Raw genomic sequence first — 26,845 nt, 5'->3', positions numbered from 1 at the left:
AATAATGATGAGAGATAAAATTTAAGTATTTGAAAGGATTTAATAAATCTGAGCCTAAAGACATTTTTAACTAAAAAAAGATAAACTTAAAATATCAAGATCTCATAAACATAAAATATCAAGAAAATGTGAAAAAACAAACATTTGGCCATCCTTGGTAATAAGCTACATATCAATGTTGCTAAGTGCCCCTCTCCCTCATTACTTCCGTCTCCTGTGCCTATACAGCTACTTGTCACATGAGCCAGAACAACAAAACAGCAATGAAATGCTCATGGGAACCTGCCCCTGATCTGAGGTCTCATATTTTGGTTATGTATCTTCTTAAAGTGCTTAGGGTATGGAGCTAATCTGAGGTCTAATATGTAGGAGGTTTAATGGGTCAGGCATCCAATCTAAGGCCATATTGGATTCATTATAAAGAACGTCCTTAAATTAACACAGTATTTAACTAATCAGTCCACAACTTAGTGTTATTTTATTGTACAGGAGACAATTTTGGAATATGCATGGCAACAGGGCTGTGAGTATGTGTGCACAACATTATTGCAATGGGTCACGCAAGAAAATCTGAACATTTGAACACTAGTCTATAACATATGAAGTTGCCTTCAACCTATTTAGTACAGATGATGCAGGTGGGATATCCTTGGCTTTATTACCAAGTCCAGTGGTTCCTCGTTAGTATTTATGTTGCAAGGCATCATTGTTTTATGATGACATTATCATGCGTGAGCAGCTTGTAAATGTTTAATACTTCTGGCTTCTGCTGTGAGGCAGATGAGCTCTGTATCTTGACCTTCACAACACCTAGAGGTGTGGGCAGGGGAGGAACTAGAGGGGGTGCAGAGGTCGCAACTGCAACCAGGCCCCCCGAGGGTGGGGGCCAAGCTAAAAAAAATAAAAAATTGTTTCAATAAAAAACCTTGACCTGCCACTGCCTGCACTGATATCATGTGAGTGTGACGTGATGCCTAACTAGTGTCTCTGTCTCTGACTACAGGAGTTAGTGTTTCTGTTTTACTCATTGGTGTTTATGTGTGTGTGTGTATGTATGTATGTATGTATGTGACTCTGTGTGTATTTATGCATGTATGTGTGGGTGTGTATATTTGTGGAACCAGCAAATTACAGACCTTGTTACTACAGCATGGGGGGGGGGGCGGGGGGTAAACAGTGTCACTATACAGTACCACTATATACAGTACGGGGGGTCTAGACCATGTCATAGACTACTGTGGTCACTTTATAAAGTACTGGGGCGAGTAGGGTCAAGCCAGCGATCTCACCGGCAGATTACAGACTGTGTCACTAACTCACTATATACATTACTGGTGGGTTAAACAGTGTCACTATATACAGTAATATGGGGTCAGACCATCTAACAGACTGTGGGCACAGGGTACCTCCTTTTGCAGACATGTAATTTGATTCACATTCTGTGTTAAATGATAAAAAAAGATATGTATCAAATTCACCTTTTTTGGGGGGGGGCCCTTCGTAGATTCTTGCACCTGGGCCCTGTGGTTTCTAGTTACGCCACTGGGTGTGGGCTTCTGTCTTTTCAATTGAAAGGTCACATGTTGCTATAGGACGTAGGTGACCATCTGCAGCTCCATGCACCAGGGCCAGGAAAGGGAAGAAGAGGGTGGCTCTAATGTAGCTTATATCTGCCCACCTGTACCCCCTAGAGGGACAAGTGCACCATCATCAAATAGAAAGAATGGCCCTTTCAGTATGCAAGAGATCACCATAAGAAATGTCAGTTACCTCTAGGGTTGCCACCTCGGCCATGTTTTCCTGGACACTTATGAGTTACACATGCTGCAGGGTGTGCAGGGAGGAACATGTATTGTGTTTCTAGACAGTACTACTCATATTCCTCCCTGCACACCCCGCAGCCTGTGTAACTTATAAGTGTTCTGTATTTTAAGGGACGGGTGGCAACCCTAGTTACCTCCTTCAGAAAAAGTGCTGTCAACAATGTTAAAGGGAAAATATAACTTCAGCAAAAGAATGTGAAATAGCCAAACAGAGAATGTGTTAAATCAGCATTACAAGCACTAGAACCAGTTGTAGAAATGTAGTAAGTGTTAGTTTTAAAGGAATATGAACCCCAAAACCGCTGCCAGATAGTGCTCCAGACACATGCATGCTCTGGTTCTTATGTTCCGTCTGCTTTTCAACAAAAGATAGCAAGAGAATGAAGAAAATTACATAATAGAAGTACAATAGAGAGTTGTTTAAAATTGCCTGCTCTATCTGAATCATGAAAGGAAAAGTTTAGATGTAATATCCCTTTAAGATTACTTACAGATGAGGCAAAAATAAAAGTGTACTAAATAGTCATTTTTCCTATAATTTACTTGCCATGATTTAAATTCTTTAGGGATTATTTCTGTGGAGATGTTGGTTCCTATATTGCAGTGTTCTGCTTTAAATACCTCACTGGGTGGCTGGCATTGTGGTGTTGAGATTTAAAATATTGACTGTAGCTTTGTTTAGACTGGGTATTGGGTTGTAGGATATACATGCCCCTTACAGTCAGAAGCCACTACTCCCATATGGCAGAGTTGTAGACATGAGATTTGCCACTACTCCCATATGGCAGAGTTGTAGATATGAGATTTGCCACTACTCCCATATGGCAGAGTTGTAGACATGAGATTTGCCACTACTCCCATATGGCAGAGTTGTAGACATGAGATTTGCCACTACTCCCATATGGCAGAGTTGTAGATATGAGATTTGCCACTACTCCCATATGGCAGAGTTGTAGACATGATATTTGCCACTACTCCCATATGGCAGAGTTGTAGACATGAGATTTGCCACTACTCCCATATGGCAGAGTTGTAGACATGAGATTTGCCACTACTCCCATATGGCAGAGTTGTAGACATGAGATTTTTTATTTTAGGTCTTTAATTCAAACCTAGTACTGGTTTCAAAATTTAATATTTTGGTGGCTAAGGACATAGCATACATAACATATGGAGCACTTTGCAGCTCAGTGGGGGTGTTACATGTACGTTTGGAGGTGCAGAGCCCAGCACCCCCATAAAACCGAACTGTTCAAGCGCCTACATTCAGCTGTGACTCACAACATGATCCAAATGTAGCTATAACATTAAGCAGCATTTTCTCTGGACATTATTACAAAAGATGAAACCCAGGGGGCTAAAAACTGTATAATATGAATTATAGCTAACATTGTGATTAATGAGAGAATGTTAAAAACACTATATTTACTTTATAACTACATTATAAAGGCCCTCGATTTTATTTAATCCCCATTCTGATATATAAAACAGTTCTGCACACAGCTTCAGCATCATCTTTTGTAAACACTATAAGATGGAATTTTGACAATCGAGTTATGATTTCCTTAGTATAATACTGTGCAGGAGTTCTCTGTTTACAATGAGACATACAGAAAGCTTTATATCTAAATGCAGGACATCATTAGTTATGTTAGATATAAACAATGGAGCAAGCAGTCTGGTTAAATGCAGTTATGTATGTACACAACATTTTAAACATGTTGCCATATGATTCAATTTTACGTAATAAATCCAGTTAGTTATTCTAGAGCTATTTCAGGGTTTTTTTTCTTACCAGTAGACCTCAAATAGCTCCCTTTTAAAATATTTCTCTGCTCAGTGTTAGAATATCAAAACTGTACACACAGAACAAAAAGCTAATTTATAATATGTACTTTTCAGTTTGCTGAATGTGTGGTTTGTTTCCATGAGCAATGAAACCTCTTCAATGTGTGAACAATGGCAGCTGTAACGCAGAGTTTTCTTAGAAATCAGAAATAATTGCAGCTACTGCATGGTAACATTAGGATGTTAAGCGTCTCATTAACCCCTTTAGTGTCAGAGAGTTGAGTGACCCATCTAAGTCTGATGTCTGTTCCCCCATACCAACCTGACAGTCAAGGAGTGAAAATATCCAAGTTTGGAAAGAGGGTTAAAAAGGATGTTTATAAAGGACTCTTTTACAGTGGCGCATAATGCTAGAGAATCGCTCATTCTAAATTTTGGTGTTAGTGAGATATCCAGCTGAGAGCTTTTGGGAAGAATTGTTTTTCTAATGTTGCAAAGCCATAGGGGTTTTAAAGCAATCTAGAATACATTTGGAATATTTAAAAAAATAAAAATAAAATTGTATCAATTCATTCATTAAATAGGAAGCAAAACATGTTGCAGATTTCCACAAAAAAACAAAGATTTCTATAAAGGGGTTACTTTCTAATCCATTAGACTGATTTTTACATTCAAAGACATTTCAGTCCATTTGAAAACTCTGTTTTTGTTTTGTGTATGCACCATTCCCAATAAAACACTTTCCCAACAGTTATGGACATTTTTATTTGAGAACCATTTGCCTCTTAAAAGTTCACTGTGTTCTGTTTCAGTTGATTTATCTTGGATGGCTGTACGACATTTTTTTCATGCATGCTCAGTTCACATAATAATAAATATGGTTGTTTCCTGCTATGCTGAACAGATACAAATCTAGCTCAAATCTAAAGTTACCTTGTATTTAGTATTGAACATTCAGGTATTTCAACCAACTTTTAAACAGTAAAATCTAACAGTAAACAGTAAAAACACAAATATAAAAACATCACAGTTTTATGTACCTGTGTACCTATATCACATTTATAAATGATGAAATTTATGAATAAAAAATTAGGATTAAATTGATAATTGCTCACATCTTGATTTGTTACTAGTTAAAGGACCAGTCAACACAGTAGATTTGCATAATCAACAAATGCAAGATAACAAGACAATGCAATAGCACTTAGTCTGAACTTCAAATGAGTAGTAGATTTTTTTTTCTGACAATTTTATAAGTTATGTCTTTTTCCACTCCCCTTGTACCATGTGACAGCCATCAACCAATCACAAATGCATACACGTACCATGTGACAGCCATCAGCCATTCACAAATGCATACACACTTATTCTTGCACATGCTCAGTAGGAGTTGGTGAATCATAAAGTTTCAATATAAAAAGACTGTGCACATTTAGTTAATGGAAGTAAATTAGAAAGTTGTTGAAAATGGCATGCTCTATCTGAATAATGAAATTTTAATTTTGATTTGAGTGTCCCTTTAATAAGAAAATCTGAATTCAAATGCATCCATTATAAAAAATGAATTGGCTATCATGTTCTCCTTTCAAACAGGCCTTGTATATTTTGCTTACATATAGACATGAACCCCACAAAAACCCTGTGAAAAGCTTAAGAAAAGCCTGCTCATTACAGGTTTTGTTTTCATGTTTATCTAATTTGTGTGCATTAAAACAAGACTGAGATATATAAAATAAATCTAAATAAAACCAATTCAAAGTTGTAAGCTCACATGGGCCACTCTCCAGTATACAAATCTATTTTATTTATTGTACTGTTGTATAGCTCTGAAGAATATAATACAGGTACAAATTTCCAAATCCAGAATTCCAAAATCCAAACTTATTCTGAAATCCAAACTTTTTAAATTAATATTTAAAAAAAAAAAAAAAAACTACAGTTAGGTCCGTAAATAATTGGACACTGACACAATTTTCATAATTCTGGCTCTGTACGCCATGACAATGGATTCAAAACCAAGATGCAATTGAAGTGCAGACTTTCATCTATAATTCAAGGGGTTGAACAAAAATATTGTATGAAATATTTAGGAATTTTAACTCTTTTCATAAACAGTCCCCTTATTTCAGGGGTTCAAATGTAATTGGACAAATTAACACAATCATAAATAAAATGTTTAATACTTTGTTGAGAATCCTTTGCAAGCAATGACTGCTTGAAGTCTGGAATGCAGGGACATCACCAAACGCTAGGTTTCCTCCATTGTGATGCTTTGCTAGGCCTTTACTGCAGCTGTCTTTAGTTGTTGTTTGTTCGTGAGTCTTTCTGCCTTACGCTTCGTCTTTAGCAAGTTAAATGCATGCTTGATCAGGTTGAGATCAGGTGATTTACTGGGTCATTGCAGAAAATTCCACTTCTTTGCTTTTGCAGTATGTTTTGGGTCATTGTCCATCTGTAAAATGAAGAGCTGTCCAATCAACTACACTGAATTTGGCTGAATCTGAGCAGACAATATTCAGAATTCATCCGGCTGCTTCTGTCTTCTGTCATCAATAAACACTAGTGACACAGTGCCATTTGAAGCCATGCATGCCTATGCCATCACACTGCCTCCACCGTGTTTTACAGATGATGTGGTATGCTTCGGATCATGAGCCGTTCCAAGCCTTCTCCATACTTTTTTCTTCCCATCTTTCTGGTGCAGGTTGATCTTAGTTTTATCTGTCCAAAGAATGCTGTTCCAGAACTGGGCTGGCTTTTTAAGATATTTTTTGGCAAAGTGTAATCTGGCCTTTCTATTCTTGAGACTTATGAATGGTTTGCACCATGTGGTGAACCTTCTGTATTTGCTCTTGTGAAGTCTTCTCTTTATGGTAAAATTGTATAATAATATGCCTATTTCCTGGAGTGTGTTCTTCACTCAGCTGGATGTTCTGAAGGGTTATTTCTTTACCATGGAAAGGATCCTACGATCATCCACCATTGTTGTCTTCCGTGGACGTCCAGGCCTTTTTGTGTTGCAGAGGTGACCACTTTTTTCTCATAATGTATCAAATTGTTGATTTGGCCACTCCTAATGTTCCTTCTAACTCTCTGATGAATTTCTTGCTTTGCATTGAGAGCTCCTTTGAATGCATGTTGTGGGTTCACAGCAACAGTTTCCAAATGCGAATGCCACACCTGGAATAAACTCCAGACCTTTTAACTGCTTAATTGATGTTGAAATAATGAAGGAATCCTGTCCATGAAACAGCTTTTGAGTCAATTGTTTAATTAGTTTTGGTCTCTTGAAAAAGAGGGGGCTACATTTTAAAAGCTGTAATTCCTAAACCCTTCCTCCAATTTGAATGTGAATACCCTTGAATTAATGCCGAGAGGCTGCACTTTAATATTCATTATTTAACTGTAACTTGAATTTATTTTGGTAAACAGCCAAAATAACAAAACTTGTGTCAGTGTCCAATTCTTTACGGACCTAACTGTTAAACAATTACTTTTCTTCCAAGCCTGTAAGTCACTATTTTCTCTGCCTTTGTCTTTGGTTTGGTTTTTGTGATCTAAAATGCAAATGATAGTCTATATTTATTTAAAACAATGACTATTACCTTTCTGATTACAGTATCTTTCTGATGGTAATATGTATACAATAGTTATAAAAATTATATAAAACTACCTTTAGGTTTCATATATAAGCTGTGTTATGACATGTAAATATTGCCTAAATTACATGTTACTTATTACTGAAATAATAATAATTTCCCAATCATCTGTTATAGTCACTATAGTAGACCTATTGTAGGGTTTATAGTCTGCTCACAGGTCCTGCTCAAGTTCACATTGATGCTGGTGCTATCACCTCCTTTCACATAATATAATTACTGAACTCCTTATAAGTGATTTCATGATCCCTATTTCTAATGTTTTGTAGCCCTTAATATTTACTAAGCACCAGTCATTTAGAAACCTGGGCAACGCATTGGATGAAAAAAATGTTTGGGTATGTTTGCTGAATTCAGTATTCTTGGCACCTTTAAGTGCCTTAAAACTGTCATGGGCATGCAATATTTTATTTGTTCTACTTTTTTATAGCTTAGATCTGTAGAAATAAAGACATGATTTGCCTCTGTACCGTCCTGGTTTAACATTCCACAGCTTTTCCTTAGTTCTGGATGAAGATACATCTGAAACAGAAGAATGAGCAGTAACTCCCAAGGACTCCAAAATATGTCCTCCATCAGTTGTCTTCTCCAGAGAGTTAACTAGGACTTTAGTGACAGAAAAGTAGCTCTATAAATGTGGAGAGACAGTATCTAGAAGGTTTGCCCTTCCATTTACTATCATTATAAATATTTCCAATAAGCAAAAAAGTACTTTGTCCCATACAGTCTCACAGTGTTTTGTTCCTTGCATGTTTCTTTATTTATATATTTTCTGTTTCAAACAATGGCAAAGTTATTTCATCTCATTATGATAACATATACACTTCTCCCAGCTCTATTACAGCTCATCTAAATTTAATCTCAAGACTTATCTCAATCAACTTGTAAATGCCAGGAGTTCCATCCTAGTGGCCTACGTCGGGGTTATTACCATTTACTGTATTATAGATTTGATGTAGTTCAGTCATGGTGATGAATATATGTAGTATGTTTGTAATGCTTATCACCTCTTCCTCAAGCAGATACATCAACTAGCCCTTGTGTACTCTATACATTTGCTACCCTTCTGCCCTTTACAATGATATATATATATATATATATATATATATAACTCTATCTATCTATCTATCTATCTATCTATCTATCTATCTATCTATCTATCTATCTATCTGCAAGAATGAGCTTGTACACCCTTTGTAATTACCTGGATTTCTGCATTGATTACTCATACATTGTCACAATTACAGTCAAAAACAATCAAACTAAACTGAACACACAAACAGTTATAGTTTTCAAATTTTATTTAAGACATTGAGTAATCATTCACAGTACAGGTGGGAAAAAGTTAATGAACCTCTGTGTTAATAACTTCCCCAAAAGCTTTTTGCAGTTAGGTGTTTCAATTAAAGGGACAGTGAACCCAATTTATTTATTTTGTGATTCAGATACAGCATGCAATTTTAAGCAACTTTCTAATTTTCTTCATTCTCTTGCTTTATTTGAAAAAGAAGGCATCTAAGCTTTATTTTTGGTACAGAACTGTGGACAGAACTTTTTTTATTGGTGGATGAATTTATCCACCAATCAGCAAGAACAACCCAGGTTGTTCACCAAAAATGGGCCGGCATCTAAACATTCTTCCATTTCAAATAAAGATACCAAGAGAATGAAGAAAATTTGATAATAGGAGTAAATTAGAAAGTTGCTTAAAATTGCATGCTTTATCTGAATCACAAATGAAAAAAGTTGGGTTCAGTGTCCCTTTAAGGAGATTAGATTGGAAGTGTGGGTTGCACAGGTACTCTTTCACTAAAGGAAGATAATATCTGGTTACTGACAAACCTGTTCTTCTCAAGAAAGATTGGTTAGTGTGAACCACGTCTCAATCCCAACAACTTTCACAGGACCTTAGAAGAAGCATTATAGTGATGCATTCAGCTGGAAAAGGTTACAAAAGCACTGCTAAAGATGTGTTCTTAAATCCATGGTAAGACAAATTGTCTAAAAATAGAGAAAATTCAGCACTGTGGCTACTCTCCCTAGGGTGGGTGTCCTGTAAAGGTCACGCCGAGAGCACAACTGACAATCCTGAAAGAGGTGAGAAAGAACCCAAGGTTAACAGCAAAACAGCCCCAGAAATCTCTACAAACTGTGAAAGATTTTTTTCAATGGTCCACAGAAAATCATTGAACAAGAATGGTGTTCTTGAAAGGACACCGTGTAGGAAACCACTGCTGTCTAAAAAAAACCATTGCTGCACGACTTTAAAGTTTGCCAAAGACCACCTGAATGCTCTGTAAAGCTTCTGGAAAAATGTGCTGTGAATAGATGAGACAAATGTTAAATTTATTAGCAAAAATTCACAATACTGTGTGCGAAAGAGAAAGGGCACTGCACACCAAACACCAAAACCTCATCCCAACTGGGAGGAATGGTGGAATGAGCATCATGTTTTGGCGCTGCTTAACTGTCCCATGTCCTGGCCACCTTGTAGTCATTGAGTAACATTAAATTTAAAAGTGTATCAAGATTTTTTTTTACAGGGCAGTAGTGTTTGACTTCATATTTAAGGAAGGTTGCGTGATACAACAAGACAGTGATCCAAACCACACAGATAAATCAACCCAGAAATATTGTTAAACTGAAAAAATTTGTAGGGAGGAATGGTTCAAAATTCACCCTCAACATGTTGGAAGATTTATAAGCAGCTAGAGGAATCTACAGTAAAATGTACCAAAGGGCTACTTTTTCCAGCCTGCACTGTGAATGATTAAACAATGTCTACAATAAAATTTTGAAAATAACAACTGTTTGTGTGTTAGTAGTTTATTAGATTTTGTCTATAATTCTGATTTGGATGAATATCAGGCCACATTTTATAAGTAATTATCACAGAAATCCAGGTAATTCTAAAGCCTTTGCAAACTTGTTCTTGTAGCTGTATTTTCTGAAAAGGTATAAAGTACTGTACCTGACAAATAATTCTCAAATATCTGCCATGGTTTTTGGCCATTCTAGTCTTTGTTTCCACTAAAACCTCTATAATTAACATAGTAACATCCTGTGTGTCAAGGGATCCTGCATGTCAAAGTCCATACTTTCTACAGACAGCCCTGATGGAGGTTAGGAGTGGGGAGGCCCTTTCAAACAACAGTAAATTGTACTTTAAGGTATTTGCATATGTGTGTGCCCTTCACAAGACACCTTAATAAAGATGTTTTTTTTTTCTTAGTGTCTCCACTGATATTATCATCTGCTGAAGTCCAACATATTCTTCAGAATACAACGTTAAACTTTGAGAAGAGTTTTTCTAAAGGAGCATCCACCAGCCTTGTGGTTTCACCTTGGAGCTTATCTTTTGATAGTTCCACCAGCTATGGACATTTCCCTATGGAGCACCAAACAAGGCCAATAGATGAACGGAAATTTATATTGCCACCTGATAAGAGGAAGAAGAATAAAATAATCGTGGACAATAATACAGGGATGAGAAGGACAAAACTGCAGCAAACTGATATGTTAACAGGAAGTACCAATACAAATGTTCATCTCACTTCTCAAGCTTTCCATGGAAATTCTCGCATATTTCAGCAGAGCAGGTTGCAGCTCGGCAGCACTTCAGTTTCCACATATTTTTACCAAGGAAGTCAACAAAATAAAAAAGCTAGTATAAGGGCTGGGTCCCAGCGTCTGAAAGATCCTATAAATAGCAGGACCAACAGCGATGTAACAGATTATGAGAGCAACAGGCCTGGGAAGGTAAACTCTTATAAATATTTAGAAATTGTCCAAAACTTCAGCATACCTTCCAGGATATCCAACAGGAACCCATCAAGTCTGCTTTATCAGTTTAACGCATTTAAAAAAGGTAAGCTATATATACAGTATATATATATATATATATATATATATATATATATACACACACACACAGGACACAGTGGTGAAAAGAAAGAAGATATGAGAAATTATAAAAAAAATATTTACTAAAGAATGTAGAGATGAGTTAGGAATAATGAACTGACTGCATAGAAAAACATAGGAACTGGGGAAGCTAGAGAGGTCTCTTAGTGAATTTTACCCATAATCTTATCTTCCTTAAAGTGAAGGTAAACTTGCGCATAGGGGCGAAACTACAGGGAGTGCAGAGGACGCAATTGCTTAATTTTTTTTTTTTTAATGAAAAACGTTGACCTGCCACTGCCTGCACTATTATGTGAGTGTGACATGATGCTTCACTAGTGTCTCTGACTACAGGGGTTAGTCTTTCTGTTTTACCCATTGGTGTTTATGTGTGTGTGTGTATGTGTGTATGTATGTATGTGACTGTGTGTGTATTTATGCATGTATGTGTGTGTGTGTGTATGTTTGTGGAACCAGCAAATTACAGACCTTGTTACTACAGCATGGGGGGAGGGGGTAAACAGTGTCACTGCTATTTGTAACTGGCCCTTTAAATGGAAAATTGCCCTGCTTCCCTGGATTTTGGAGAAGCCTATTTGCCAGCCTTCTTCCTCATGACTATGGCCCCTGGAAGATTGTGCCCCTGAAAACCTATTAACTTTTATTGGGTGTGTATGGCCCTTTAAGAACCGTCTGGGGATATATTGTGACTTTGGTGAACAATGCCCCTTTAAGACTATGTCCCCAGACCTGTAAAATAGCTTGTCCCTGGCTTTCTCCCACTTGGTTCAGTGAATGGGACTTGCTGAGCCAGGTGCCACACAGGCAGAGTGTTCCACAGAGGGGGAGCACTGTTACAGAGGCATTGGTTTTCATTGTGTGCCATTAAGTGCTATGTGACAGACCCTTCGGTCAGAACTAAAGAGATAACTTTGTTGAGCTTCAAGAACCTATTCTAAATACAAGTTTGCTGGGATCAGCTCTAATTAAGTTTTGTGAAAAACAATCCCATTGTCTAATCAGACTGCTAGTTGATAAGGTGGACTGCATTGTTTTATTGTGTGTAACTTGTTATCTGCTGAAGTAATGTTGTGGCCTGTCAAAGGGCGTTGCCTCTCTATCTAAATATATCAAATGTGTGATTGGGGATTTTATGCCTCCCCCTGAGAGTGTCCTGTTTGCATGTAACCTCAATAAAAACCAGGTTGTGTGTTCCAGCACATCAGACCTATTTTGTACCTCTAACTTGCAGCTTTGACTCATGTTTGTAGGGGACAGCTTCAGCTATAATCACTACAGGGATTGCTATGCTCTATATACTCCCTTAGCTACAGGGATTGCTACAGAAGGAAGAGGTTCACCTACTGGAGCCTGGTCGTAGGTCCAGGGGGCAGAGCAGACGGTGAGATACCAGCCCAGCAGCGGTGGTTCGTAGAGTCTGCATTACTGATGGTGACTACGGTGCTGATGCTCCTTTGGTGAGCGCTAGGAGCATCCTTTTCTACGGTCCAACTTCCAGCCAGCCTGGAGGCAACCGTAACATTTGGCGGGAGCGGTGGGATCGCGTCCTAGCGCAAGGAGCAGCACCCCAACAGCACTGGTATCGTAGGAGAGTTATTGAGGGCAACGCTAGCCACTGCGCAGTGTCCCTACCTACAGCAGCATGGAGCTGACAAGATACTGGTCAGAACCCTGTGAAGAGCACCTCAACCGGATCCGTCTCTATGAGGGCGCGGATTTCGTTCCAGAGGTAAAGAGGCGGCTAGTCCGATATGGTCCAGACCCTGCGCAGGAGGTAGTCAGTCGCATCATCCGGGAATTGGACACGGAGAACGAAGCGGCACAAGCCTTTGAGCGCCAACGGTGGAGTTTGAGGGTATGGACACCTGGTCTCTCTCCCCAGCCGCAGCATGTTCCACAGGGAGAGGAGAGCAGCGACCTCCCTCCCCAGCGGCAGTATACCGTGCAGAGGGAAGAGACAACCGGTCTCCTTCCCCAACCCCAACCAGAGATACCCGAGGCAGCAGGCCTCATAGACTGGTCCTGGGTGGACCCCCAGCAGGCAGGTGGAGATGGGACCGCAGTCTCTCTACCAGCCCTACAGGGATGCTGGGCAGGCGGCCCAGATCCCCAGCGACAGACCCAGCTACAGGGAGGGGAGAGCATCGACCTCCCTCCCCAGCCGGAGTGTGCCTTCCAGGGAGAGGAGACAACTGGTCTCTCTCCCCAGCTGCATCATGTTCCACAGGAAGCGGAGAGATCGACCTCCCTTCCCAACGGCCACCGGAGTATCAGGAGGAGGAGGTAAGCCAATCTCCCCCTCCCCAGCTAACTCCTAACTTGGGCCCAGGGTTAACAGTGGAGATGTTAACCCCCACTGACCCCCACATTCCCTTTGCCACCGGGCAGGACTATGCCCCAATTCCCCCAGCAGAAGAACTGGCATCAGGACAGAGCACTGCTGGCCTCTGCCCTACAGACCCCCTTGTTAAAGGACTGGCCTGCAAACCCCTCACCCCAGTAGAAGCGCTGGCACCAGGGCAGAGTGTCGCTGGCCTCTGCCCCCCAAGTACCACCAGCTATTTGCCCAGCTGCGCCAGGAAGGCCGAGGATGCTACACTTTCATCCTACAACCTGGAACCTACAGGCCAGTACTACTTATTGTGGGGGGGCTACTTTGCTGCTGATGTTTATTTGTGGGTGGGTTGCGAGACTAACTTAGGCACTGACCGACAGAAGGTCAGGTGCCTGGGTAGTCTCCCTCCAAAAGTGGAGATATGTTACAAACTGCTATTTGTAACTGGCCCTTTAAATGGAAAATTGCCCTGCTTCCCTGGATTTTGGAGAATCCTATTTGCCAGCCTCCTTCCTCTTGACTATGGCCCCTGGAAGATTGTGCCCCTGAAATCCTATTAACTTTTATTGGGTGTGTATGGCCCTTTAAGAACCGTCTGGGGACATATTGTGACTTTGGTGAACAATGCCCCTTTAAGACTATGTCCCCAGACCTGTAAAATAGCTTGTCCCTGGCTTTCTCCCACTTGGTTCAGTGAATGGGACTTGCTGAGCCAGGTGCCACACAGGCAGAGTGTTCCACAGAGGGGGAGCACTGTTACAGAGGCATTGGTTTTCATTGTGTGCCATTAAGTGCTATGTGACAGACCCTTCGGTCAGAACTAAAGAGATAACTTTGTTGAGCTTCAAGAACCTATTCTAAATACAAGTTTGCTGGGATCAGCTCTAATTAAGTTTTGTGAAAAACAATCCCATTGTCTAATCAGACTGCTAGTTGATAAGGTGGACTGCATTGTTTTATTGTGTGTAACTTGTTATCTGCTGAAGTAATGTTGTGGCCTGTCAAAGGGCGTTGTCTCTCTATCTAAATATATCAAATGTGTGATTGGGGATTTTATGCCTCCCCCTGAGAGTGTCCTGTTTGCATGTAACCTCAATAAAAACCAGGCTGTGTGTTCCAGCACATCAGACCTATTTTGTCCCTCTAACTTGCAGCTTTGACTCATGTTTGTAGGGGACAGCTTCAGCTATAATCACTACAGGGATTGCTATGCTCTATATACTCCCTTAGCTACAGGGATTGCTACAGAAGGAAGAGGTTCACCTACTGGAGCCTGGTTGTAGGTCCAGGGGGCAGAGCAGACGGCGAGATACCAGCCCAGCAGCGGTGGTTCGTAGAGTCTGCATTACTGATGGTGACTACGGTGCTGATGCTCCTTTGGTGAGCGCTAGGAGCATCCTTTTCTACGGTCCAACTTCCAGCCAGCCTGGAGGCAACCGTAACATTTGCAGTTTGTAACAATACAGTACCACTATATAAAGTATGGGGGGCTGGACTATGTCACAGACTACTGTGGTCACTTTATAAAGTACTGGGGTGGGTAGGGTCAGGCCAACCATCTCATTGGCAGATTACAGACTGTGTCACTGACTCACTATATACAGTACTGGTGGGTTAAACAGTGTAACTATATACAGTAATAGGGGTCAGACCATCTCACAGACTGTGGGCACAGGGTACCTCCTTTTGCAGACATGTAATCTGATTCACATTTTTTTCTGTGTAAAAAAAAAAAAAAAAAGATATGTATCAAATTCAATTTTTTTTTGTGTGGGTGGGGGGTCCCTTCTTAGATTCTTGCACCTGGGCCCTGTAGTTTCTAGTTACACATCTGTTTGAGCATACTCGCTCAAGTCATAGGATATAATTTATAAAATGAGCTAGACTTTACAGATTTTCTTAGATATTTACATTTTAATGCAGGAACGATAACCGCAGTTCCTCCGCCCACCATAGTTTTCAGTTGATTGACAGATGACTCATCTGCAATCAACTAATCGTTGTTTCTCACAGTGATGTTTGTGCAAAGGGGCTGAACACCCTGGGGGGGGGGCAGCGATTAGTTGATTGCAGATGAGTCATCTGTCGATCAACTGTAGACTATGGTGGGCGGAGGAACGGCAGTTGTCATTCCTGCATTAAAATGTAACTATCCAAGAAGATCAACAGATTTCATTAATTAAAGCCTAGCTAATTTTTAAAATTATATCCTATTACTTGAGCGAATACGCTCAAGTTTACCTTTACTATAATACAAGCTTGTTTTAAAATCTTCCTTCATATCATGACTTTCATGCATATAATACGTTGGTCAAATATGCAGACCTTTTGAAAAATAAAATAGAGATTATTCTATTAAAAAAAAAGAAAAACACCAAAAAAAATAGGTGGACTATCACCAGCATTAAATGAATTAATATATTAGGTAGCATAATGTTTTATTTCATACAGGTGGTAAGGGTCCAGGATCCATTACTACTGGGAACTAATAGTAATGAGAAATAAGGGCAGGATAAAACGAAAATCTTTTTTCAAAGAGAAACTAAATCCACAACCAAAATAGAACCCCCCAAAAAAGGGTAAATATTTTCTTCTTTTTTTCTTTCATGCAAATAAAATGACCACAAGGAAAAATAAAAATTAACCTGAGACAACTGCCTGAAGGACTTGCCTGCAAAAGGCTGCCTGAGTAGCACCAAAAAATTCAAAATGGTAGAATTTAGCAAAAGTATGCAAAGAAGACCAAGTAGCTGCCCGGCAAATTTGGGCAACAGAAGCTTTATTCTTAAATGCCCAAAATGATGCAACTAATCTGGTAGAATGGGCAGTAATCCGTTTAAGTTGAGGCTGTCTCACCTCCAAGTAAGCCTTGTAAATCAAAAGTTTCAACCAAGAAGCCAAAGAAACAAGCCAATGCTTTTTGCCCCTTCCTGGAACAAGAAAAGTGGACAAAGACTAGAAGTTTGTCTCAAATCCTTAGTAGTATCTACATAGTTCTTCAAGGCTCTTAAAACATCCAAGTTATAAAGAAGCCTCTGAAGAACTTTTAGGACTAGGACATAAAGAAGGGACACCAATCCTGACTTATATTATCCAAAGACACAACCTTAGGTAAAAAGTCAAATTTAGTGCTCAAAATTGCCTTCTCCTAATGAAAAATAAGATATGGAGGATCACATGAAAGAGCAGATAACTCAGAAACTCTTCTAGCAGAAGAGATAGCCAAAAGAAACAAAACCTTCCAATAAAGAAGCTTAATATCCACCTTATGCATAATCTTAAAAGGAGGAGCCTGCAAAACTTTCAATACCAAATTAAGATTCCAAGGAGGAGAAATTGGCTAGGGTTAATTATATTCAAAGGTTGAACAAAAACATGAATGTCAGAAATATTAGCAATCTTCTTGTGGAACCAAACTGAAAGAGCAGAGATCTGACCTTTCAAAGTGCTGGCAGATATTAGGATGTTTATGAATAATAATAATTAATGATAATAAAAATTATTATTAAATATTAGTAATGCTAGTAATAATAACTAATTTCTGAAAGGTGTAGTATAATGAACACAACAAATATATTATGCAGTAACAAGGGTTTAATTATGATAAAATATCAAATCTCCAAATCAAGGTGGTTTATTTGCACAGTTAAAGTGAATGTAACAGAACAGCCTTACGGCATTGTATAGACATAAAAATGAGCAGGAGTTTAATTCATGACATTTTTTAAATGTATTTATTTTCTTAACTTTTTACCTTTTTACTGCCCAACCGATAAGCGCAGCACTCCCGCCCGCCATCTTGTCTAATTGATTGACAGATGACGATTCTTAAACCAACTAATCCTCTAATACTCGTTTCCCCCCCCCCCCCCGGGGCGTTCATTCCCTTTGCATAAACGTCAAGGATTAGTTGGTTTAAGATTTTCATCTATCAATCAATTAGACAAGATGGCGGGCAGGAGTGCTGCGCTTATCGGCTGAGCAGTAAAAGTTAGAAATTTTATAAAATAAATACATTTAAAAATTTTTAGGAATTAAACTCCTGGTCATTTTTATAAGTGTATACAATGCCATGAGGCTGTCCTGTTAAGTTTACATTCACTTTAAACATGCATAAAATAAATGCAAATGCTAGAAGTTGCTAAATGCCTAAATGTAAAAACATGCAGTCCGGAATTGGATTTCAGTTAGATCCACAGTCCGTTACACAGTCTGTAGCATACTGCATTGCTACTACTCTATTCCTCCACACAGTAGCTCCAGTACAATGACAGAGACGGGGAGCTGCTATAGAAACCTGGAGTTGCCAAAATAGCTCAACGCATTTTGACCAGTATACATCCAGGCTTTCTCAAGAGCAGTAACCGAATGGGAATCATGAAATTATTATGTGTAAATATGTGCACACACATATATCCATATATATATGTATTTGTAAGTCTTTGGTAACTGTTTAATTCAAATGAAATTTAGCAGCTTACATAATTATGTTTTATATTTTCTGACCTTTTAACTTTGTGTCATGTTTATGTGTACGACTTAATTCAGAATGCATAGTTTATAAGATACCATGTGTTTCTTAATCCGGTGTTGAGTATAATTCAGATTATCCTAATTTGTGAAGGAATAATCTAGATTTTATTAAAGACACAGAGACAAATATTTTGCTATCTCTTTCTTTACTGTTCAATGCAGCCTTTAAAAGTTCATAACATATAAAATCAATAAATACAGATATTTTTTATAACAGATAAACAAGTTAAAAAAAATTGAAATGTAAACAGTATAACCAGTAGAGCAAAGGAGAGACTGGCCAATAAGGATACAAGTGACAATCACCAACTGACCAATACAAAATATAACGTCCTCTTTCTTGCCGATGCTGGTGAATTGGAGGAAAAAGGAGCAAATTTCGAAAATGCACCAAAAACAACAACAATAGAACAAAATCCAGAAAAAGAGTCTCAAAAACAGGAAAACAACTCTTGATGGAAGAAATTCGTCCAGACGAAGCCAAGAAGAAACTTTTCTCATCCAATATGAAAAGGCTTTGAAAGATGACTAATGAGTGGAAGGAAGAAAGCCTTCATTTCGTAAAACATCTTCATTGATTTGGAGCTATAAGAAAAAATAAAGGTAAGTAATAACATATGAGAGGGAAAATATTCGTCTCTGTGTCTTTAATAAAATCTAGATTATTCCTTCACAAATTAGGATAATCGGAATTTTATTACAAGCACAGAGACTTCATATTTTGCTAGTTTAAAGCTTATTAAGAAAATAAATTTAATGAGGCGTGTTGAATGGGTTTGAAATAAAACTAGCAGTCAGATGACCAATCGGCAGCGTTTAAAATTTGTTGGAGAGAGGCAGATTTCAAAAATGCTTTAGAAGCTGCTGAACCTCTTACTGAATGAGCTGAAAAAGACATGTCAATACCAGCTTCTTTCATAACCCATTTAACCCACCTTGCAATAGTGGTAGAAGTATCAGGAGAGAAAGGGGAAACAAAAGAGATTAACAATTGAGAGGAAGAAGAGAGTCTAAAGGATGAGGTTCTAGATTCATATTCTTTCAAACATTTAACCACACATAAAGCAGGTTCAGAAGGAAGATAAGGATAGAAAATAGATGAAGAAAAGGTTTTAGTCCTACGAGAAAGAATAAAAGTGACTCCTTCAGGAGAGAAACGTTTAGAGTTAAAATCTTTAACGTCAGAAACTCTACGAAAATAAATAATACATAAAAGTGTAGCAAGTTTAGCTGATAATTGTTTCAAAGATAAAGAACCATTAGAAGGCCATTTCTTAAACAGAGAAAAGATTAAATCAATGTCCCAAAAGAAATTATATTTAGGAGTTGGAGGACGTTGAAGTCTTATTGCTTTTAATAATTTACAGATTAACGGATGTTGACCTATAGGAGAATTGTTAACCAAAGAATGGAATGCTGAAATTGCCGAACGAGAAACATTAATAGAACAATAAGCTAAACCAGAGTCAAAAAGAGAAGAAAGAAAATTAATTACTTGATTGACATTAGCTGAAAAGGGATCCATGTCTCTTTGTAGACACCAGCTAGACCATTTAGACCATGCTGCATGGTAGCATTTTTTAGTACCTGGTGCAATGGAATTTTGAATGAGGAGTTTAGCTCCTTCCAAAAGTCTGTTGAGAGAATACGGTTCCCTGATATCGTCTAAGCTACAAGAATTAGAGTTTGGGACAAAACGAGATCGTGAAAGTTCCCATCGGGATCTGTAAGAAGGTCCTGAGAGTGGGGAAGAAGGAGAGGAGGAAAGTAAGACATTTCTAGAAGGGAAGGATACCAGGGTTGAGTTGGCCAAAGGGGGGTGATTATCAGTAATGATAGTTGATCCCTCTGAATAATCAAAATGGTTCTTGCAATCATTGAAAAAGGAGGGAAAGCATACGCGCCTAGAGGGGGCCAATTCTGAAGGAAGGCATCTGTCGCTTTGGCCTCTGGATCTGGATGCCAACTGAAAAATGGGAGCAATTGGAAGTTCAAAGTAGAGACAAATAAATCCATAGAAAAAGGACCTCTCAAATTTTGAAGAGAAAGAAAAATATTTTGATCCAGTTTCCAATCGCTCGCATCCCTCAGAAAACAAGATCCCCAATCTGCCGAAGTGTTGGAAAGGCCTGTGATATATTCCGCTCTGATAGATATATTTTTGTCTAAGCAGAGGTGAATAAATTCCTTGGTGATGTTTAAAAGATCTCTGGATTTGGTACGTCCTAGGTGATTTAAATAACGAACTGCGGATACGTTGTCCATACGAAGGAGAATGGATATTGGGGCAGAAGTATTTGAAAAACTTTTGACTGCAAAGGAACCTGCAAAAAGTTCCAGACAATTTATATGTAGATTCTTTTCCCCAAGAGACCATTTTCCTCCGGTGATACAAGGTCCGCAACGGGCACCCCAACCAGAACCCCTTGCATCAGATTCAATAACTATATCTGGAGAACTCCCGAAGATGGCTCTTCCATTCCAGGCTTCTATGTTTGCTAACCACCATAGAAGCTCTTCTTTTGCTTCTGATGATAGGGGAATAAAATGATTGTAAGAAAGGCCTTTTTGTAAATGAAATATTTTTAGACGTTGAAGTTCTCGGTAATGTAAGGGAGCAGGAAAAATAGCCTGAATAGAGAATGAGAGTAACCCCACTATTCTGGCTATTGACCTGATGAAGACTAATTGTTTTGTTAATAATTTGGCTATTTCTTTTTTGATAGCCTTCAATTTTTGAATTGGAAGGCTGAGAGTTGAATTCAATGTGTTTATTTGGAAACCCAAAAAGATAAGGGAATTTGAGGGAATTAGTACCGATTTTTCTTTGTTGATTAAAAATCCTAAATTTTCTAAAAGAGAAATGGTTGTTTTTAGTTGTTCTTTTAAAAGAACAGGATTCTGGTTCATTATGAGAATGTCATCCAGATAGATAATAATCAGAATTCCTCTCATTCTCAACCAAGAAACAACTGGTTTCAGGAGTTTGGTAAATATCCAAGGTGCAGAGGAAAGGCCGAAAGGGAGGCAGGTGAAACTCTAGAATTGGTCTTTCCAACTGAAGGTTAGATATTTCCAATGGGATTGATTTATAGGAACAGTTAGGTAAGTGTCTGATAGGTCTAATCTTATTAACCAATCATTGTCTACTAAACATTCCCTGAGAAGATGGATACCTTCCATTTTGAAATGATGGTAAACAACAAAAGAATTCAGGGTTTTTAAATTTATTACAGGACGAAATTGACCTTTTTTCTTTTTTACCAGAAACAAATTGCTTAGAAAAAGATCTGGAGAAAAGGGAACTTGAACTATGGCTTTTTTGTCTGCCAAATTTGTTATTTCTTTTTGAATGAGATTCCTGTCTTGAATTGAAAAACAAATTGGATTTGGATAAGTAATTTGGATTGGAATGGAATTGAACTCTCTGGGAACTCCCTGAACCGACTGAATCACCTATTGATCCTGAGTGATAAAAGTCCAATTCTGGGAGAACTGAAGAAGTCTTCCCCCAATTATATGAGGGAAAAAAGGAAAAATCAGAAAATTTGGAAATATTACCTTGTGGGAAATGGGATCTCCCTCTTGAGCAGAAATTCCTCTGATTCCAAGAACGTGATCTTGAAGGGAAGAACTGATTTGAAGAGTCTTGGAAAGGACGTTGTTTTCCATAGTATGGTCTTGAGAATGAGCTGCGGCCGGGAAAACAACCTCTACTTCTCCCGGCCCTGTCAGAGAAATTATTATTTTGAAATATTTTCTTAAAAGAAGATTTTACTTTGCTAAGTGTAGTAAAGGTACTAGCATATTTATTTAGGTCTTTCAAGAAAGAAACTCCAAAAAGAAGACCATCTTCGTCAGAATGGAGTTCATTAGTGGCTGAATCAACCATTTTTACATCGATTTTCCTAAGAATATTTTCGCATCTTTCAATGGTCATAGAGACATTTGTATTGTCAACTAAACATAAAATCCTGTAAACCCACTCTCTGACTGTGGCAGGATCAATGAGTTCGTTATCAGTGACTTCATTATCTGATAATTCTAATAACTTTGTTATGGGGCCAATAGAGTCTAATAATTTATCTTGGCAAGATTTCCAAGATTTATCTATACCTTTTTTAAGCTTATAGCCAGGGGTACCAATAAATTGAAGTATTTTTGGGTTAATTTCTGGGGTTAAATTACTATTTTTGGGTAACAAAGGTCTAGGACATTCTGCATCCTCATTTTACTCCTTGATTTAGGTTTTAGAGGAACTCTAATATGATGTTCCACAAACTTTGCCATATCCAAATCTGGCCCCCATTCAGCTGATCTGGGGGGGGGGTGTAATGAGTCCGGATCAAACCGGATGTCTCCAAGTGCATCTTTAAATACAGGCTCATCTTCCTCTAAATGTTTTCATTTTTGTAAACATTTTCTTGGTTTTTGATTTATAGGGGAATTTTTAGATGAAACGGAATTCTAATCATTATTTGAATCATTAGAAGACACATCAGAGTAGGAAGATGAGGAATCTTTGATCATAAATTGTAGATTTAGATACTCCCAATTTTGCCCTTTTGGGATTAAGGGTCCTTCTTCCCCTGCCCGTGGTACGGTGAGATTCAGATCATTTTTGTTTAGATTTGGAAATTAATTTTTTGCTAACTTAGATGTGTGTCCTCTTTTAACTGCTTTTTCAGTATTGGTAGTTCTATCTGCTAAAAGCACAGTTATTTTTTACATCCACTTAGACATGGATTAATTAATCATGGATTGAACTTTGTTCTCATCAAGATCATTGTTATCTGCTTTTTGAGACATTTTTTATATAGATATATATTAAGAATATAAATAATTAAATATAACTTCTCTGACAGAAATTTTTTAAAAACACAATTAGATACAATATATGTAATGTTAATATTTAACTAGATCGTTATGTATTAATTCAACAAATAGTTAACTAAACCAAAAAGGAACACTAGATGGCAGGCAAAGGCTTAAACTAAGGCAGACAACAAATAAAAGGAGATTTGTGGCAGACAATCGCATGAAGAGGAGCCTCCACGTCAGATTCCGGCGCAGTCACCGATCCTGCTTCGTGCCGCTTCAGCTCCGCAACCCCTGGATGAAGATGGAAGATGGTGCCACGACACCGGGATGACGATTGAAAATGGAGCCGCCTGGAAGAAGACCTTCACTGCTGGACTTCAGGAATGGTGAGTACCTATGTCAGGGTTTAGTGTTAGTTGTTTTGTTTTTTTGGTGTTATTTTTTTGTTTCTTTTTTAGATTAGGGCTTTTTTTAAAAAAAAAAATAAAAAAAATCCAAAACTTTTATTGAAATAAATTGAAGGTATACAATGTAAGATTGATATAAAACATTATAAATAGGTTTACATTTGTGGGTAATGTTACAGATATAGAAATTGAAATTAGGTGTGCAACAGCTATACATGCAAATGATAAATACTTTTGCATAAATGGAGACATAAACAGAAATTTGTATAGAAAAAATTCCAGAAACTCCTTTCTGCTGAAGATTGTAAGCGAACGTTTGGTTAATAATAGTTAACTATACACAAAAACAAAAATGAAGTCTTCAACTTCATTCAATCGTATAGTTATGGTGGCAGAGTATAAGTGTACTCCTTAATTCTTTGTTTAGGTATTCTTCCCATATAAAGCATATATTGTGGTAATCTTCTTTTCGTTTAGTATGTGTGAAATGATATTTCTCTAATTAGAGTGAGTGGTTTTCAGTGGATTTCCATATTGCTTTGGATGGAAGAGCATTTATTTTCCAATTTTTTTGATGAGTTAACCATTATCGTGAGGACAGTTAGTTAGTCTTAATTTGAATTTAATATTGGGAAATTTGTTAAATAAAAATAGCCAAATATCAAAAGGGAGAGTCGTGTCTTAAACTATTTCAATTTCCTTTTTTATGGAGAGCTATTATGTCTTGACAATGGGGCATGTCCACCAAATGTGTAGGGGAGTATCTATCTCTGTACAGTTTCTATAGCATTCTGCTGTCGTGTTAGGGAACAATTGATGCAGTCTAGCAGGGGTATAATACCACCTGCTCAGCAGTTTAGTATTCATTTCTAACACTGAGATAGAGGATGAGGCTTTAGCCATTTTCTTCAAAATGGTATCCCATTCAGTGTGAGGTAGGTGAGTACCAATTTCAAGCTCCCATTTAGCTACATATGTAGGGGGGATGTATACAGGGATGCTGACATCTGTTTGTATATTAGTGATAGTATCCCTTTGTTAGGCTGAGGATGAAAACAGAGGGCCTCAAAGCCTGTTAGTGGACGTCTTAATTGGGATCTGAAGGGGTGTGAAAAAAAGTAGTGTGTTAGTTGTATATATATACATATATATATATATATATATATATATATATATATATATATATATATATATATATATATATACATATATATGAAGCAATTTTGGAATTTTGGCCCTATTAGTGTGCCTAGGTCAGCATGAGATTTGAGTTTACCATCTTGGTGTAAAAGACAATATGGTAAAGAGTTTCGTAGATTGGGCTGTGCAGGTACCGGGATTAAGGTATGTAGATTAGGGCTTTTTATTTTTTTTAAATAGGCAGTAAAAGAGCTGATTGCCCTTTAAGGGCAATGCACGTACAAATGCCCCTTATGGGGCAATGGGTAGATTAGTATTTTTTATAGTTAGGTCTTTTTTATTTTGGGGGGTTGGGTGGGTGGGGGGGTTGTAATGTTAGGGGGTAATTTGTATGTTTTTAATGTAAAATAGCTGTTAAACTTAGGGCAATGCCCTACAAAAGGCCCTTTTAAGGGCTATTGGTAGTTTAGTGTTAGATTAGGGGGTGTTTTTATTTTGGGGTGGTTTTTTTGTTTTTATAGGGGTATTAGACTAGGTTTACATTTTTTATATACAGAGACCATTAGACATTGTCACATTTGCCATCTAATAAGGTGCTCATTATCATCAGGGTGTGAACATACCCGAGATCCCAATATTACATTTTATAGTATTTAACAAGATTACAGAAAAATTATATTAGTAATCATAACTTTTAAACAGGAATAACTTGGTCTCCTGAGGTGTGCTTACATTCATACTCCACGTCAAGAGCATTCTGGAATGTGTATTAGAATAATTAGTGAAGGAAGATAATAAGAAAAGAAAAGATAATAGAAGGGGAAGAGGGGAGGTGGGAAGGGTGGGACCAGATGGGCTCCTCATTCATGGGACCCCGTAGGATCGTATGGGAGTAATGTATTTCTAATATTGGACGTCTATCTATGTGTTAGGTTCTAAGTTAGGGGGATGGGGCCTCCAAAGCTCCAACCTGTATTCATGAATCTCTATTTTGTCGTCTCTCATGTATCGGAATCTCTCAAGCTGCAAATGCCTGTCAAGGGTGTGACCAGTCAGCTATAGATGGGACATCAACCTTCCTCCACCTCTTGGGAATAAGGGATTTAGCGCTGTTGAGCATGATAAAGAAAAGCTGTTTTGTGGGTTTGTCTTTTAGTTTGGGAAGGCCGTGGAACAGGAGGAGGCCCAGTGATCTATTTAGGGAGACAGTGAGTTTGGTTTCCATGATGTCTAGGATTGAATGCCAGAAGGGCCTAATTAGCCCGCAATCCCACCAAATGTGGAGAAGAGTACCCTGCTCCCCGCATCCCCGCCAGCACCGCCCATCTGTTTGTTTGTAAATTCTTTTTATTCTGTCTGGCGTGAGATACCAGCAGGACAGAAATTTATAATTAGTCTCCAATATCCTTGCTGATACCAAAGCTCTTGTGTGGGTGCTTAAAATTTTAAACCATTCCTTATCAGACGGGGCAGGTATGATCTCTCGATTCCACTGTCTCACATAACCCGGCAGTGGTGCGTCCTTTTGGGAGAGGAGTAGACAATAAGCTATTGAAATCATGCGTCTAGGTGTATAAGGCAGCAGGCACAAAGATTCAAGTAGCGTTGGTTGTCTGGTTATGTTACTCGATTTTTAATGTGTTATGAGGTAGTGTTGGAGTTGTATATGGAAGTACCAGGAAAGCTCAAGCCCAGTTCACTCCAAGTCTTCCCTTTTCTTGAGTTTGTGGTCCGTTAACAGTCGGTGAAAAGTCAATTGTGTTATTTGGGTCCTGTCTACCCTCACTTGTTGTGTGTTTGTAAAGGGTATGTCTGGGTTGTCCACAAAGGATGTGAGTGGTGATAGATTTGAGGAGATGTGGGGATGCTCCACTAAGGTTTTATCCCATCTAGTAAAGAATTGCCTAAGAAAAGGATAAAGTTCAAGTGAGTGGGGCCTAGATCTGGCGGGGATCCAACCTAGGGTTCCCGGGTTCATCGTCCCCAGAATCTCTCTGCCAATTTGAACCACATTTCTTATTCTTTGAGTTATGGCACCATTCTACCTGGTGCTGAAGATTGATAGCCTTACGGCAAGCCAATAAGTTAGGAGCACCAAGCCCTCCCCCCTCTTTTGTCATATATAGGGTCTGTTTTGCTATTCGCGGCCTTTCTCCTCTACAAATAAACCCTTCAATCACGCTCTGCAATTTACGTAGGTAACCCGTGGGCAGTGGGACCGGGAGAGTCTGAAGGAAATACAGCACTCGGGGAAGGACATTCATCTTTACTATGCTTATTCTTCTGAGCCAGAAAACCGGTTTATTTCTCCAGGAGGAAAGATCTCTGGTAATTGTGTTGAGTAAGTCTGTGTAGTTGGTTTTGAAGAGGGTCTCTATGGTCGGAGTAAGGTTAACCCCCAAGTATCTAAGGGCA

The 26,845-nt window shown here is 38.4% G+C and overlaps 1 protein-coding gene across 2 annotated transcripts in view; it reads left to right on the top strand.

The window, feature by feature from the left end:
• The window catches only part of C1H17orf58 (chromosome 1 C17orf58 homolog), a 96,614-nt gene that overhangs the window by 32,215 nt on the left and 37,554 nt on the right, over positions 1-26,845 (top strand). For both annotated transcript variants that reach the window (XM_053696457.1, XM_053696454.1), the window contains exon 2: positions 10,503-11,138. In XM_053696457.1, coding sequence (XP_053552432.1) covers positions 10,661-11,138 — 478 coding nt within the window. In that variant the 5' untranslated portion in view covers positions 10,503-10,660. The remainder of the gene's footprint in view (positions 1-10,502; positions 11,139-26,845) is intronic.

Source organism: Bombina bombina, chromosome 1 (assembly GCF_027579735.1).
Source record: "Bombina bombina isolate aBomBom1 chromosome 1, aBomBom1.pri, whole genome shotgun sequence".
Lineage (NCBI taxonomy): Eukaryota > Metazoa > Chordata > Amphibia > Anura > Bombinatoridae > Bombina > Bombina bombina.
The sequence above is the reverse complement of the archived record's forward strand: the minus strand, read 5'-3'. Positions and strand labels throughout refer to the sequence as shown.